This window comes from Dendrobates tinctorius, unplaced genomic scaffold (genome assembly GCF_039654945.1).
Source record: "Dendrobates tinctorius isolate UK_male_01 unplaced genomic scaffold, ASM3965494v1 ptg000003l, whole genome shotgun sequence".
In the NCBI taxonomy this organism is placed as follows: Eukaryota; Metazoa; Chordata; class Amphibia; order Anura; family Dendrobatidae; genus Dendrobates; species Dendrobates tinctorius.
The window spans coordinates 58,712,878-58,727,357 of NW_027361671.1; the positions used below are offsets into that span (position 1 = coordinate 58,712,878).

A 14,480-nucleotide genomic window follows, 5' to 3' on the forward strand; every position below is an offset into this window, starting at 1 on the left:
CACCTTACCACCTACAACAGAGCAGTTCAGTGCACCTTACCACCTACAGCAGAGAACTTCAGTGCAACTTCCCACCTACAGCAGAGCAGTTCAGTGCACCTTCCCACCTACAGCAGAGCACTTCAGTGCACCTTCCCACCTACAGCAGAGAACTTCAGTGCACCTTCCCACCTACAGCAGAGCAGTTCAGTGCACATTAACACCTACAGCAGGGCAGTTCAGTGCACCTTACCACCTATTTGTTTTATATTTATCTATTCTTTATGGATCGCTCTTGGTTTGCAGGAGCCAAAGAAGGGTGGAAATAGTTTGAAAACAGGCAGGTGGCGAGATGCATTGAGCTACTCGGCCTTGCCATGTGTGCATCAAGCGCCTTTGCTTGGTTTAAACAGTTGTTTTGTGCTGTCAAACTTTCTTTAAGCCTAACATGGGCATAACCTTCAAGGAAAGAGATGTCCACTAATTTCATTATTAGTTAGATGACATACAGTTAGGTCCATATATATTTGGACAGAGACAACATTTTTCTAATTTTGGTTCTAGACATTACCACAATGAATTTTAAACAAAACTATTCAGATGCAGTTGAAGTTCATACTTTCAGCTTTCTTTTGAGGGTATCCACATTAAAATTGGATGAAGGGTTTAGGAGTTTCAGCTCCTTAACATGTGCCACCCTGTTTTTAAAGGGACCAAAAGTAATTGGACAATTGACTCCAAGGCTATTTCATGGACAGGTGTGGGCAATCCTTTCGTTATGTCATTCTCAATTAAGCAGATACAAAAAGGCCTGGAGTTGATTTGAGGTGTGGTGCTTGCATTTGGAAGGTTTTGCTGTGAAGGAAACATGCGGTCAAAGAAGATCTCCATGCAGGTGAAGCAAGCCATCCTGAAGCTGCAAAAACAGAAAAAACACATCCGAGAAATTGCTACAACATTAGGAGTGGCAAAATCTACAGTTTGGTACATCCTGAGAAAGAAAGAAAGCACTGGTGAACTCATCAATGCAAAAAGACCTGGGCGCCCATGGAAGACAACAGTGGTGGATGATCGCAGAATAATCTCCATGGTGAAGAGAAACCCCTCAACAACAGCCAACCAAGTGAACAACACTCTCCAGGAGGTAGGCGTATCAATATCCAAATCTACCATAAAGAGATGACTGCATGAAAGTAAATACACAGGGTTCACTGCACAGTTCAAGCCACTCAAGGATCAAGAATAAAAAGGCTAGACTGGACTTTGCTAAAAAACATCTAAAAAAGCCAGCACAGTTCTGGAAGAACATTCTTTGGACAGATGAAACCAAGATCAACCTCTACCAGAATGATGGAAAGAGAAAAGTATGGCAAAGGCGTGGTATAGCTCATGATCCAAAGCATACCGCATCATCTGTAAAACACGGCGGAGGCAGTGTGATGGCTTGGGCATGCATGGCTGACAGTGGCACTGGGTCACTAGTGTGTATTGATGATGTGACACAGGACAGAAGCAGCCGAATGAATTCTGAGGTATTCAGAACCATACTGTGTGCTCAGATCCAGCCAAATGAGCCAAACTGATTGGTCATCGTTTCATACTACAGATGGACAATGACCCAAAACATTAAGCCAAAGCAACCCAGGAGTTTATTAAAGCAAAGAAGTGGAATATTCTTGAATGGCCAAGTCAGTCACCTGATCTCAACCCAATTGAGCATGCATTTCACTTGTTAAAGACTAAACTTTAGACAGAAAGGCCCACAAACAAACAGCAACTGAAAACCACCAAAGTGAAGGCCTGGCAGAGCATCAAAAAGGAGGAAACACAGTGTCTGGTGATGTCCATGAGTTCAAGACTTCAGGCAGTCATTGCCAACAAAGGGTTTTCAACCAAGTACTAGAAATGAACATTTTATTTACAATTATTTAATCTGTCCAATTACTTTTGGTCCCTTTAAAAACAGGGTGTCACATGTTAAGGAGCTGAAAATCCTAAATCCTTCATCCAATTTTAATGTGGATACCTTCAAATGAAAGCTGAAAGTCTGAACTTCAACTGCATCTGAATTGTTTTGTTTAAAATTCATTGTGGTAATGTCTAGAACCAAAATTAGAAAAATGTTGTCTCTGTCCATATATATATGGACCTAACTGTATATTGGAATGTGAGAGTTCCAGCTCAGTAAATGTGCGTTAACAGCAATAGCATACTATACATTTATTATAATTCCCTTTTCTACAAGGAATACTAAAGCATTAGAGGAAATAGCTAATATAAATTCCATGAAACTTCTGTCAGCCTGCTTTATGACAATATGTATTCAATGATCTAAAGGTAGAATACAAGTTACAGTAAACTATCCTGAAATTATTGCTGTACATTTGTCCTGATGCATTAAAAATATAAAATATTAAAAACTTATGAATATATTTTTTATTATTAAAATGGCTTAAGTTCCCAGCAGATCAACTCCATTGTTGGGTTTCACAATGCACATTTTTATAGCAGCATGGGGCCAGTGATTTGTGGAAAGGAGTGGGTTACCTTTCAAAATCTAAGTCAGCCCCTTCTCTGTTATGGCTCATTCATAGACAAATAAGGGGGGCTGGCTTGTCAATTGAAATAAGACAGGCATTCAAATGTAACATGGCGTGGGGCGGTAGCAGTGGGCGAAGGACTCATCTACTGTGCCCTGGCACATTACATGAAGGTGGGGGTCTTAGCTGGGCGTGTGTACTTCGTCTAAGGGGGTGCTGCGCCACCAGTTAAAAATAAACTTTAACGATAATCTCCACCAAGTTATGTGCAACTGCTAGTGGGTACACAGCTTGAGGAACATTTCCTTCACAATATGGAGCATTTTCTCACACAGTCTCAATTATTTTCGCTTTACACACTTGATCTCTGTCTTCACTGTTTCACCTTCATTCTCTGGAACCCAGCTCAGTATTACAGTCCAGTTAAAGAGAGCACTATCCTTCAACCATCGGTTCTGCATCTTTTTTTCCCATACAGAAAATAATTTGCTACTATGGCCGATACTTAGCTTCTCTGCTTGCTGACACCTTGGAACTAGCGCCATTCACACTCTCCTCATCTCACATTCTCTATTCTATCCTGGCTTGTAAGGACTCTTAGTTATAATCTTGGGGCCATACTGCTAGTCGTCCCGTCTCTCACGCTCTCTACTCAGTATCACGCTATCCACTGCCTCAGTCTCCTCTCATGCTAGGGACACCTACGTCACGCAGCTCTGCTAATTGGTCAGACCTTAGGTCTGCTTCTGTGGCACGATGGACTCCAACTGTCTTCTACACAGGAAACTGCCTCTGTCGCTTCACCTTAGCCACTTTCGCCCTGGGCCAGTCCCAAACAGTAACGCCAATTCTCCCTACTGTTAGGCAGAGCACAATACTATAACCAATAATGCATGTTACAATGCACAGTAGAAGGATACAACAATACACGTATCTTCAAGGGGGAACATGGACAGTGTGTCCATCTCCTTACAGAGACATCACTGGTCATAGGCCAAGACAGGAAGGTGGGAAATACCTCTCCTGTGCAAAACCCAACACAGAAGAGGAGCTGATGGGGAAAAATGTTGAACTTGATGAACCTAAGTTTTTTTTCAACCTATGTAACTATAGGGCCTAGATCCAGTGCTGAAGGACTTGGTGAAGCTTTCATTATGAATTTTAAACACATCTAATGCTCTTTTCCTTAGCTTGAGAAACACTTTTAATGCATTCTGACTCCAATAGTGCACCATAATATAGTTTCGAGTAAAAGCGTGCCACTATTTTTTTGTGCTGATATATTGAAATGCATAGACTGTATACCTCCAAAAGAAGGTACAATATAACCCTAAAGAAAGTCTGTCTGTCATAATAAGGTTGTATAGAGTATGGGGTTCAATAATATTAGCTAAAGTCAATCCTTGAACAACCCACTTTTTACATCATCCATTATAATTTCTATATTTACCGTATTTTTCAGACTATAAGATGCACCAAACCATAAGATGCACCCCAAATTTACGGAGCGAAAATGGGAAAAAAAATGAATGCATGAAAAAGGGGGTCGGTCTTACAGTCCTGAATTCAGCTTACCCGGGGGGAGGAGGATCGGCAGCGCCGGTGGCAGCAGGAGTCGGGCGATTCTTCCGGAGGTCCGATGTTGCAGGGAGATGGTCTCGCTCCCATCCCAGCATGGTGCGGCTGTACTCGGTGGAGTGGGGGGCTTTGCAACATTTTCTGATTTCTGACGCTGCAGGGCGATGATGGTGCAGCGGTGCTGGTGCTCAGTGGTGCCAGGGGCTCCACCGACATTTTCTGAATGCCCGGAGCCCCTACACTTCTATTGCCTCGATGCTGTGGCCTCCGGGAAACTGGCCGCCGGAGGCGGTGCATGCGCAGATTGATCTCAATCTGCATATGCACCACCTCCGGCAGCCATTTTACGGGAGGCCAGATTGATTCCCCAGGTGCAGATTGAGATCTTGGCAATAAGTTTCAGTTACCAAACCCAAGGGGAGAAAAACTAGGACCATCCCGGGGCAGGTAAGGGAGTGAACAACCAATGGGCTAATTGCTCATGCAAGACTGTGGCTCAGAGCTCTCTTCTAAGGGAGATCATGCCATCATATCATGTTTTAAGAAACAGGAAACCACTGGTAGCCGACATCTCCCATGTGGCTGCACAGCACCAAAGCCAACTGGTAACTGACTTTTGCATCATCTGCTCATACTTATTATTCTACCACCTCCATTTGCATATCTGACCATCGTATTTGTATATGTTGTAATGATCAACGTGTGACTGGACACACCGCCTCCAGCAGGGCGAATTTAAATAATAAGCGGAAACACCAGGGAAACAATTACAATGGTGGGCCCTGCGATAGGGAACGGGGACGTGGAGAACTCCTGCACTCCCCTGAATCAGTGTCTCTACACTCCTATCGATCCCTAGGCCAGTTCCGCACCGGGCGCCGATCTGGATACCTTTAAACCCCTTGCCCTGCACCTACCCCTTTCTAGTGAAATGGCCGGTGCAGAGACTAATCCCACCACTGCACTAAAACACACATAAAGGAAAGGCACAAACAGGGAAACACCACTTAGCTTTGCTCTGTTCCTCTTGCTCCCAGCAACAGAGTCCACCACCAGAATGCAGCTTTCCTCCTGAATAGCTGCCATCAAGCTGTCAGAGCTGCAAGGAAATCCCCTCTGACTCCTTCCACACCAGGAATCTGACTGTGCTGAAAGGAACTCTCTCCAGCTCCTTTCTCCACCAAGGATGGTTGGAAATGAACACTATCACCAACACCACATGACACACCTTTATAGTTAAGCCAGAGGACTCACACCTGTTAGTGATTTCCGTGTAATAACGCTAACCACCACCGGGGGCAAACTAGAACAAAAGGCACCACTGTGTAATAATCCTAATGGCCACCGGGGGCAAAAACCAAACTTAAGCACACAGCTTAAGGAAAAAAAAGGTTACATGTGCTTTTAACTGTCATCATCCAACCTGGATCATGACATAACCATTGTGTTTTGTTTCGTGTGCCCTTAAAACGATTATCAAATTAAACCTTGAGCTGCTCTTTTATCTCAAATCACAAATCCACACATCTTGTTTCTGACCCGTTATAATCCTGTCGGACCGGTCTTATATCTAATGAGGAACTAGTGACAGTTCTACCAGGATGGCATGGCTCTGTTTCACTTGTGCATGCTAAAGGGGTCTCTCAACCTGTCAGTGTTGTGAGCGAGTGTGGTGCCATGCTGGTGGTCACGGGGCCATCTTATTTCACGCCCTGTGCTCAACGTCACATTGGTGAAATTGGGGAGACCATACTGTGTGACGCACGACGTATTAGTGATGTCAGATGAGGCTGCGGGGTATGGTTCTTCACAATAACAGTTCACAAAATGACAAAAAAATTCTAAAATAACTGGGGTACAGAAAATCATTCCATTGGGCGGGAGGACTAGAATAGAATTCCACAAAATTTTGCAACTTTTTTAGAAAAGCCACATTTCATGAATCTATCTAAAACATCTGGAAAAACCACATTGATATAAAAAAAAATCTGAAAACTAATTCACAAAAGACAACTTGAAAAAATGCAAATCAAAAAGCCACTAAGAGGTATTCATCCCAAAATCCTGTTTCACAAGAATCTAGGTCTATTATAAAAGTTATAATAAAACAAATGAGTAGATACTCTTCAGTAAGTAAATAAATGACACATGTAAATAACAAATACTTGACACTATTTTGATCAAAAGAGCGTAAAAGCCATTCCACTGCAACAAGGTGTACCCATGGTAACTTACGTTACGATAAGTTTACTACTCATATGAAGCAATGTTATTGTAACGTAAGTTACCAAGTAATAACACTGTATCTTGTATTTAATTTGTATTCTTGAAAAATCAAACTGTTGAAATCTATTGAGAATAGTGTAATGTACAATATTCATTCACTCATTTTGTGCCTGCCTTCAAAAAACAGTCTGTAGCCATTATTAGCTCAGTTTTTGGCTTGTGAATGTAACTTAAGTTACCATGTAATGACCCTAATCAGGATGCCAATGCATTCACATGTATGTATTTTTGCACATGGCGCACATTTGCTGCCCCACATCTATTTTGAGGCCTGCTGGAAGGTGAAATACTATAGTTAGAGATCATCTCGATTGGAATGACCCATTAGATACATCTTGTCGTGATAGAATGGCTTTTGCGTTCTTTTGATCAAAATAGTGTACTGAGTAGCCTATGTTATTTACATGTACTATCGCTATTTATTGACAGGCTAGTTTCACATTTGCGTTTCAGGGCGCAGCGACGGCCTGCGCACAGCCGCCGTTAAGCCCCGCCCCTACCACGTCCCCTCTGATAGCTCCGCCTCCGGGCGCATGACGCTGCATGCGTCATGCGTCCCCTATCTTTATCACTGAGGACGCAGGCCGTGTGCAGTATGCGTTTAGGTGGCGCCAGCGTCCTTTTGACAGTGCGCCGACCAGCGCCAAACGCAACCTGTTGCAATTTGGTTGTGCTCGGCGCACCGTCAAAAGGACGCAGGCGCCGCCAAATGCATACTACGCATGGCCTGCGTCCTCAGTGATAAAGATAGGGGACGTATGACGCATGCAGCGTCATGCACCCGGAGGTGGAGCTATCACATGGGGCGGGGCTTAGCGGCGGCCGTGCACAGGCCGTCGATGCGCCCTGAAACGCAAATGTGAAACTAGCCTTAGTGCAGGGTATTTGCTCATGCTCTAGGTTTTGTCTGATAATGGCCACAATGTGAACGTGCACCTACACATTCCACTTATACTAACAGGGATGCTCACTCATGTCTTTGGTTTTGCTATTATAAAAGTTACTTATATTTTTTGTAACTATGATGCCTGGAGCAATATTTGTAGACATAGTGCTAGGAAAACCCATATTATAGTATTTTGTATGGTAATATTTCTCGCCACATTCTTGTAGGTTTATTTGCTTTGATACTCGAGTAACTGTCCCTCCACCCACCTGAATTAGACCATGGAACATAGGTGAAGAATGTTAAGCTTCAACTCCATAAAGGAATTCTCTTCATTTACAACCTCTATATTCGAGTCAACACTTTTCAGTAATGCAATCATTAATATATTATATTCACTTTTTGAATAAAAGCTAGTGAAGAGGGTATACATATTTTACTCACAGTTGCCATGCGAAATACTGATTGGCTCAGAATCTTCTGGGAATCCAGCCCCAGCAACTTGCAGTACTGTGAAATATAGCAGCAAAGCTTCTGACCTCATAGTAGTTTAGCTCGAAGACTTTACTTTTCACTTCACCCTGTAAGAAAAGAAAAAAAAGAAATGTAAAAAGCTGCAAATTGAATGATGGTACAAAATAACATTGGCTAAAGTTTTACAAAATTAATTACTTGCATAAATAAGGGCATATGAATAATAGATTACTCTATGTAAAGATAATACAAAACACTAATTCCAGATTCTCTTTCATCTTTTTAATGCTGAGGGAAAACGCTTTATGTTAAATATTCACCAAAGAGATGAACATATTCATATTAATGTATTGCAAAATAAACTGGTTCTAGGACATTCAAAGTAAGTAATCAGAGAAGAGCTAAATTCTGAAAATACTAGGAATATAAAAAAAGAGAATAATAAAGACTGCAAATACTAGAGATTGTAATCAAAATACCAATCGTCATCATATAGAAAATCTAGAGAAATCAAATAAAGAGCATGCAAGATAAAAAAAATAATCATTCAAGTCATAATTCACATCCAAAAAGTAGAATGAATTTTAGAGATTATCATTTTAGCCTTAATCTAAAATGTTTGACGCGTCCAAACAGGGGATTATTTGGTTATACAATAGGACTGTTGCCGAGTCTGTCATGAATCACTTCACATTTAGTGGCTTAGTATTTATAAATCTCTAAACTGCCATTATACAAAAATAAATGTGCTGTCCTGACTCTTTTAAGACTGCTCTTCACGAGGCACCCATATACTAGTATGTTTGAACCACATTTTTACAGCTTGCAGGTTCCTCACTGGGTAGATCACTGCCAAGGTTTTTTTAGGCTTTTTTAAACATTAGCCCTTTCGTAAAGAATTTTATAACATAAAGAAATAAAAGTCTGCTCCACTGTTATTATTGAAATAATAGGATTTTGGCGATCAATCACCTGACTGCTTAAACGAATCAGTAACCATAGTGGTCATGGTACTGGTCATGGTCAAGGTGGTCAGAGATATGGCACTGGCAAAGACCGCCAGAGCAGTGGTGCTGAAGCAGAAGGAGAATCTAGGGTACATAATTCCTATTTTTTTATTTTATAGCTTTCCAACTATAGGGCCAATTAAAAAAATGAAAGTCCATTAGGGTTTGTTAAACAGAAATGTGGCTTTGCCTCCATTCTATTAAACCTTTTTTTTGCCAAGTAAAGGTTAATCTTTTAAGCTCAACAAAACATGGCCTGGGGAACTTCAAAGAAGACCAAAGTAATTAACTCTAGACTTCAATCAAACTTCTTTGACTGGACTCATTCCAATGACCCGCTGTTCAATCAGTTTTTTAGGTAGGGGGCAAAAACACAAAAGGAACACAAGAGAGGCATGCACGATTCACTTTTACTACCAAAGTAATGTTTAATGCAATGTCTTTAACGGTGTACTGCATAAATCTAAACAGTCAATATAGCCATCCCCGGAGGATACAGCTTCCTCTTGTATGTCAACAAGTCAATGCTGTCAACAAGTTAAGAACACACATATTGTGAAACAGACAGCCTCACTGAAAGCAGCACACAGAGATCTTTCACGTTCTAACACCTAGGCAGCATACATCTGCTTGTTTGATTGTCTCCTGTTGTGGTTAGGACATATTAATCTAGCAATGCTTTCCTCCAAAAGCTTCTACTTACAATCACTGTGCTTTTTAGGTCTCCAATCTATAAGCAAAACAGAAATGCACTCTTCTTTACAGGGGCTGTACAAGACTAATCAGATCATCACTATCAGATCTGAGGGAGTCTGACACTTAAGGTGCCATCACACTTAGCGATGCACCAGCGATCCCGACAACGATATGACGCGGTCAGGATCGCTGGTGCATCACTAAGTGGTCGCTAGTGAGCTGCCAAACAGGCAGATCTCACCAGCGACATAGCAGTGGTCGGCAGTCGCTACTTACCTGTCAGACGAGGCGATGAAGACGTCCTCCCGCCCGCATCCACGCGTCGCTCGTCTCCACAGCAGGAAGCCCAGCAGGAAGCTGACGACGAGAAACGGCCCAGGCTGTTCTCGCGCGATCAGCGATAACCAGCGGGGGAGCCGGTCGGAGTTAAGTATCACACATAGCGTCACAAAACCAGTGACGTTATAGCGATATTGCTAGTGGTATCGCTTAGTGTGACGGGGCCTTTAAGCCCCCACCACACACAGCGAGATCACTGCTGAGTCACATGTTTTGTGACACAACAGCAATCTCACCAGCGATATCGCTGTGTGTGACACCTATCAGCGACCGGCCCCCCACCGGGTATCGCTGATCGTGCTTGAAAGCCCTGAACATTTTTTTGATCGTTGGTCTCCCGCTGGCCAGCACGCGTGTGGCAGGCGGGAGACCAGCGATCAGCGAGCTGGAGCTGGTATCCAAGGTAAACCACGGGTTACTAAGCGTGTGCGTCACTTAGTTACCTGCTGTGTACCTTAGATACCAGCGTGCTGGTGCAGGGAGCTGGTAACCAAGGTAAACGGCGAGTTTCTAAGCGCCGCACGGCCCTTAGAAACCCGCTGTTTACCTTGGTTACCAGCTCCCTGCACCAGCACGCTGGTATCTAAGGTACACAGCGGGTAACTAAGCGATGTGCGGGCTTGTTAACCGTGTCGTCGCTGTCCTGATCGCTGCTAAGATCTGCCTGTTTGGCAGCTCACCAGCGATCATGTAGCGACACACCAGCGATCCTGACAAGGTCATATCGTTGTCGGGATCGCTGGTGCGTCGCTATGTGTGATGGGGGCCTTATACCAATCTGCTGTCTGAGTAAACAATGTATGAAGCTACTTATTCAATAGGAGCGGATCTACTGTACCCCAGTACTCTTTAATAGTCTTGATCTTGGGCTTTGAAGATCTACCAGCACTAAAACAGTTGTCCATCTGAAGAACCATGTTCTTCTAATGCCTATGGTCAGCTCAAAGAGAATGCATCATCAGAAATGACCTACTGTTAAAATAAAGTTTTTATATCAAGCATTTTTTTTTAAAAATTGGGGGAATGTTTTTATTTTTCATTTCCATATAATTTTCTATTTTAAAAAAGCATACCTTGCTTCACTAAAGCATGCTCTTAATGCCGCCAGGCTCATGATTCTCCTCCGGTAATTTACCATCTTTGTGTGTGCTGCATGTAGTTTCTTTTTACACATAATGCTACAATGGGGTTGTACGTTTCTTACCCTAAACCCCAGAACAAAAATATTGTGACAGCTTCTATTTTCCTACACAGTACACAGTATATTATTTTTACGATTGGCCATGAAACACTTTGGTTTCAGCTCTCAAAAGGAAAAAATATTTGGACAGGATACATTTTTTCTTGCCCAAATTATTACTTTCACAACGATACGTAGTGAACGAAGCTGTTGCCAGCCATTGTATTCCTTAATAAGATACTTTGTATCATGTTAGACTGAAATAATAGCTATACCGTTTAGTTAAATACTAAGAATTTTTACTATGTAAATGAGTTTGGTCAGTCTATAAGGGCTCTTGCAGATTTCCATGGATCTTGGTCCAATCACTAACCGCAATGCACAGACTCGCCGCGACTCTCCCAACCGAGCATGACAGCTTTCTATATTTCCATGAGGCTGTCATGCTTGGGTCGGAAGATTCCCAGTCATTTCATACATGGTGGTCAGTGATTGGACCAAAATTCATGGACGTCTGCATGAGCCCCAAGTTTTACCATTAGTGATTTTCACATATGGATAAATCAGAAATAAATAACTCCTTCTCCTGTCATTGAAATGTTAATCACAGTCAGCAAACGGATTGTACACTGATTCCATACCTGTATTCTGTCCATGATTTTCACGACCCATAGATTTACATTGGGACTTTTCATCTGTGATGCTGTTAAAAATAGACGTGACCATGTTTTTTTTTGCATGGTCACATGGTACCCAAAAAAAAACACGGATATATGAACAGCCCAAAAGACTATAATGGACACTTGATCTATTATTGGAGGTCATGGAAAGAACGTGTCCATGAGAAATGGACATTTGAATGAGGTGTAATGACAACTATGGTAGAGAATTAAATTTTGTGAAAAATGTAAAAATGTCACTACATTTTTTTCTTAAGATGTATTTTTCTTGCTCAGGTCCATTATAAAAATCCCATAAATGCTGTCATCAGCCTTCCTGGTTTTGCTGTAAAACAGCTTTCCTATATCATAAATAACTAAACAGATATGAGATTCCACCAAGAGAAAGTAAGTGTGGAAATTGGTCAATAGTCTTTACAAATTGAATTTTCCTAATCGCTATGAGTCACTTAGTTCTTCAGTCAAGTCAAAACCTCAATAAACCACAAACTATATCAGTTCAGCTGTGCTTTCCTATATTACGGAAAGAAAAGCATCAGCTGTATGTTTTAATATTCTCGGTTCGAGTAATACCCAGCAATTGGTCAGTTAGTCTTTTACTCAGTGGAACCATCTAAGCTGTGTAGATCAGAAATAAATGTAAGAATCCACCAGTCAATTACTGGCCGAGTTGCTGATGTTGGAAATCATGGAATTAAAAAAAGAAAATACCGGTATATCAGTAATCGGGTTGAATCTTGGCTTCTTAGAGACACAGAACCTTAATAAATGCAGCTCTAATGAGATGCTGCCACTTTGGGCAGCGAAGACAAACAGCCTACACTGAAATTGAAAGTGGCTCAAGGCGATCAATTCTGGTTGTAACCTTTACTGTAAACAGTCTCAAGGGATCCCAAGAGCCACCTGTTCAGTGATATTTGCATTGATATATAGAAGAAATAGAAATGAGAAAGCAGCTTCCAGTTTTTTGACAAAGCATCTGTTCCTCACCACTTCTCATGTTTTCTTTTTAGAGATGATTTTCAAAATATGGAGGAAGTAGAATCAGGTGAAAATCTCAAGGCGTTAAAACTCATGCACAGAAATAACAAAACCTGCTTATTCTACGCAATGAAAGAAAGATGACGCTCAAATAACAAGAAATAAAAACCCTTGTGTGAGGTTGCAAAAGCCTTTGTACGTGTTGAAAACACTGAATATCTAAGTGTGACCCTGCTCACCTTTAACACTTTACAACCACATAATTCCAGCCAATATAGAAGATGTTCTTCTATACTTCAAACACTTTCTGTGCAGTACAAAAGATAAAGGAATACCACATATAATAGAACACCAAGGTTACCTTGATTACGCATATGGTATAAAGTGTCACCTGACAATACAATTATGCCCAACTGTGTGAACATATACATTTCACTGGAGAAATCAGATAATGTTTAGGTCAACACATCTCAGTAGTGGTGACTAAACACCTTGGATAGCCACAGGTCGAATGTTCTTTTGGCCGCCAGCTTTTCCTTCCACATGAAGAAAAGCCAGTTGTCAGACATCATGGTTGGAAGAATAGAAGGTAAGAAAAGGAGGAAGAATAGAAGAGAATAGAATAGGAATAGCAGGCGGAAAATCTGGTAGTAGATATCATGGTCAGAAGAATAGAAGGATCATGGCAAAGTGGAAGACCAACAACCGGATGGCTTGATACTATCAAGATAACGACAGAGAAGACCCTGGTGGACCTATTTAGGCTTGAACAAGATTGATCTACCTACAGATCGTTCATTCGTCAAATTGCTGTGGCTCGAGATCTAACCAAAGGCTTGTAAATAAACAATTTTCCTCCCAACTTTCTATACACATGCATGCTTTGCTTGCTTGATTGAGCAAATGTTCACTATTGGATTATGGAAGAAAGCTTGTAAAGGCCCCGTTACACATAACGATGTCCCAACGATCCGACATGGATGTGATCGCTGGGACATTTTAGGCTGATCGCTGGTGAGCTGTCACATAGACACCCCCTCCAGCGATCAGAACCAGCGAGCAAGCTGGTATCCAACGTAAACATCGGGTTTCTAAGAGACGCGCAGCTCTCAGAAACCCGATGTTATGTTGGATACCAGTGTGCAGCGTCGCTGATCGCTAGCTCCCGCTGCCACTGGCCAGCGGGAGATCAGCGATGAAAAAACGGCCCAGGACGATCCAGCACGATCAGCGATACCCGGCGGGGGGGCCGGTCGCTGCTGGATGTCACACACAGCGATCTCGCTGGAGAGATCGCTGATGTGTCACAAAATCAGTGATCTTGCCAGCAATATCAGCTGTGTTCAGCACTGACTCATGTCAAAAATAGAACTAAAATAAATAATATTGTTATTCTCACCTTCCGACGTCCCGCGCAGCATTCCCGCCTCTCTCCACGCTCCGGTCCCAGTAATCCTTTGTGAGAATTACCGCGATGACGTCCGTTCTCGCGGGATTGCGAAGTCTCGCGGTCATTCTTGCAAAGGATTACTAAGACCGGAGCGTGGAGAGAGGCGGGAATGCTGCGCGGGACGTCGGAAGGTGAGAATAGTAATATATTTTTTACTTTTTTTATTTTATCGCTGATCGCTGGTCTCCCGCCTGTCACACACAGCGATGAGTGCTGGCCAGCGGGAGATCAGCGACGAAAGAAATGTCCAGAGATTTCCCAGAGCGATCAGCGATACCGGCAGGGGGGCCGCTCGCTGATCGCTGTCACACACAGCGATCTCGCTGGTGAGATCGCTGTTGTGTCACAAAACTTGTGACTCTGCAGCGATCTCGCTAGCGAGATCGCTATGTGTGACGGGGCCT

At 42.5% G+C, this 14,480-nt stretch overlaps 1 protein-coding gene across 6 annotated transcripts in view; it reads right to left on the reverse strand.

The window, feature by feature from the left end:
• Nucleotides 1-14,480, reverse strand: part of SEMA6A (semaphorin 6A) — a 322,215-nt gene that overhangs the window by 208,890 nt on the left and 98,845 nt on the right. For all 6 annotated transcript variants that reach the window (XM_073553966.1, XM_073553999.1, XM_073553967.1 and 3 more), the window contains exon 2: nucleotides 7,714-7,850. In XM_073553966.1, the coding sequence (XP_073410067.1) occupies nucleotides 7,714-7,813 (100 nt within the window). In that variant the 5' untranslated portion in view covers nucleotides 7,814-7,850. The remainder of the gene's footprint in view (nucleotides 1-7,713; nucleotides 7,851-14,480) is intronic.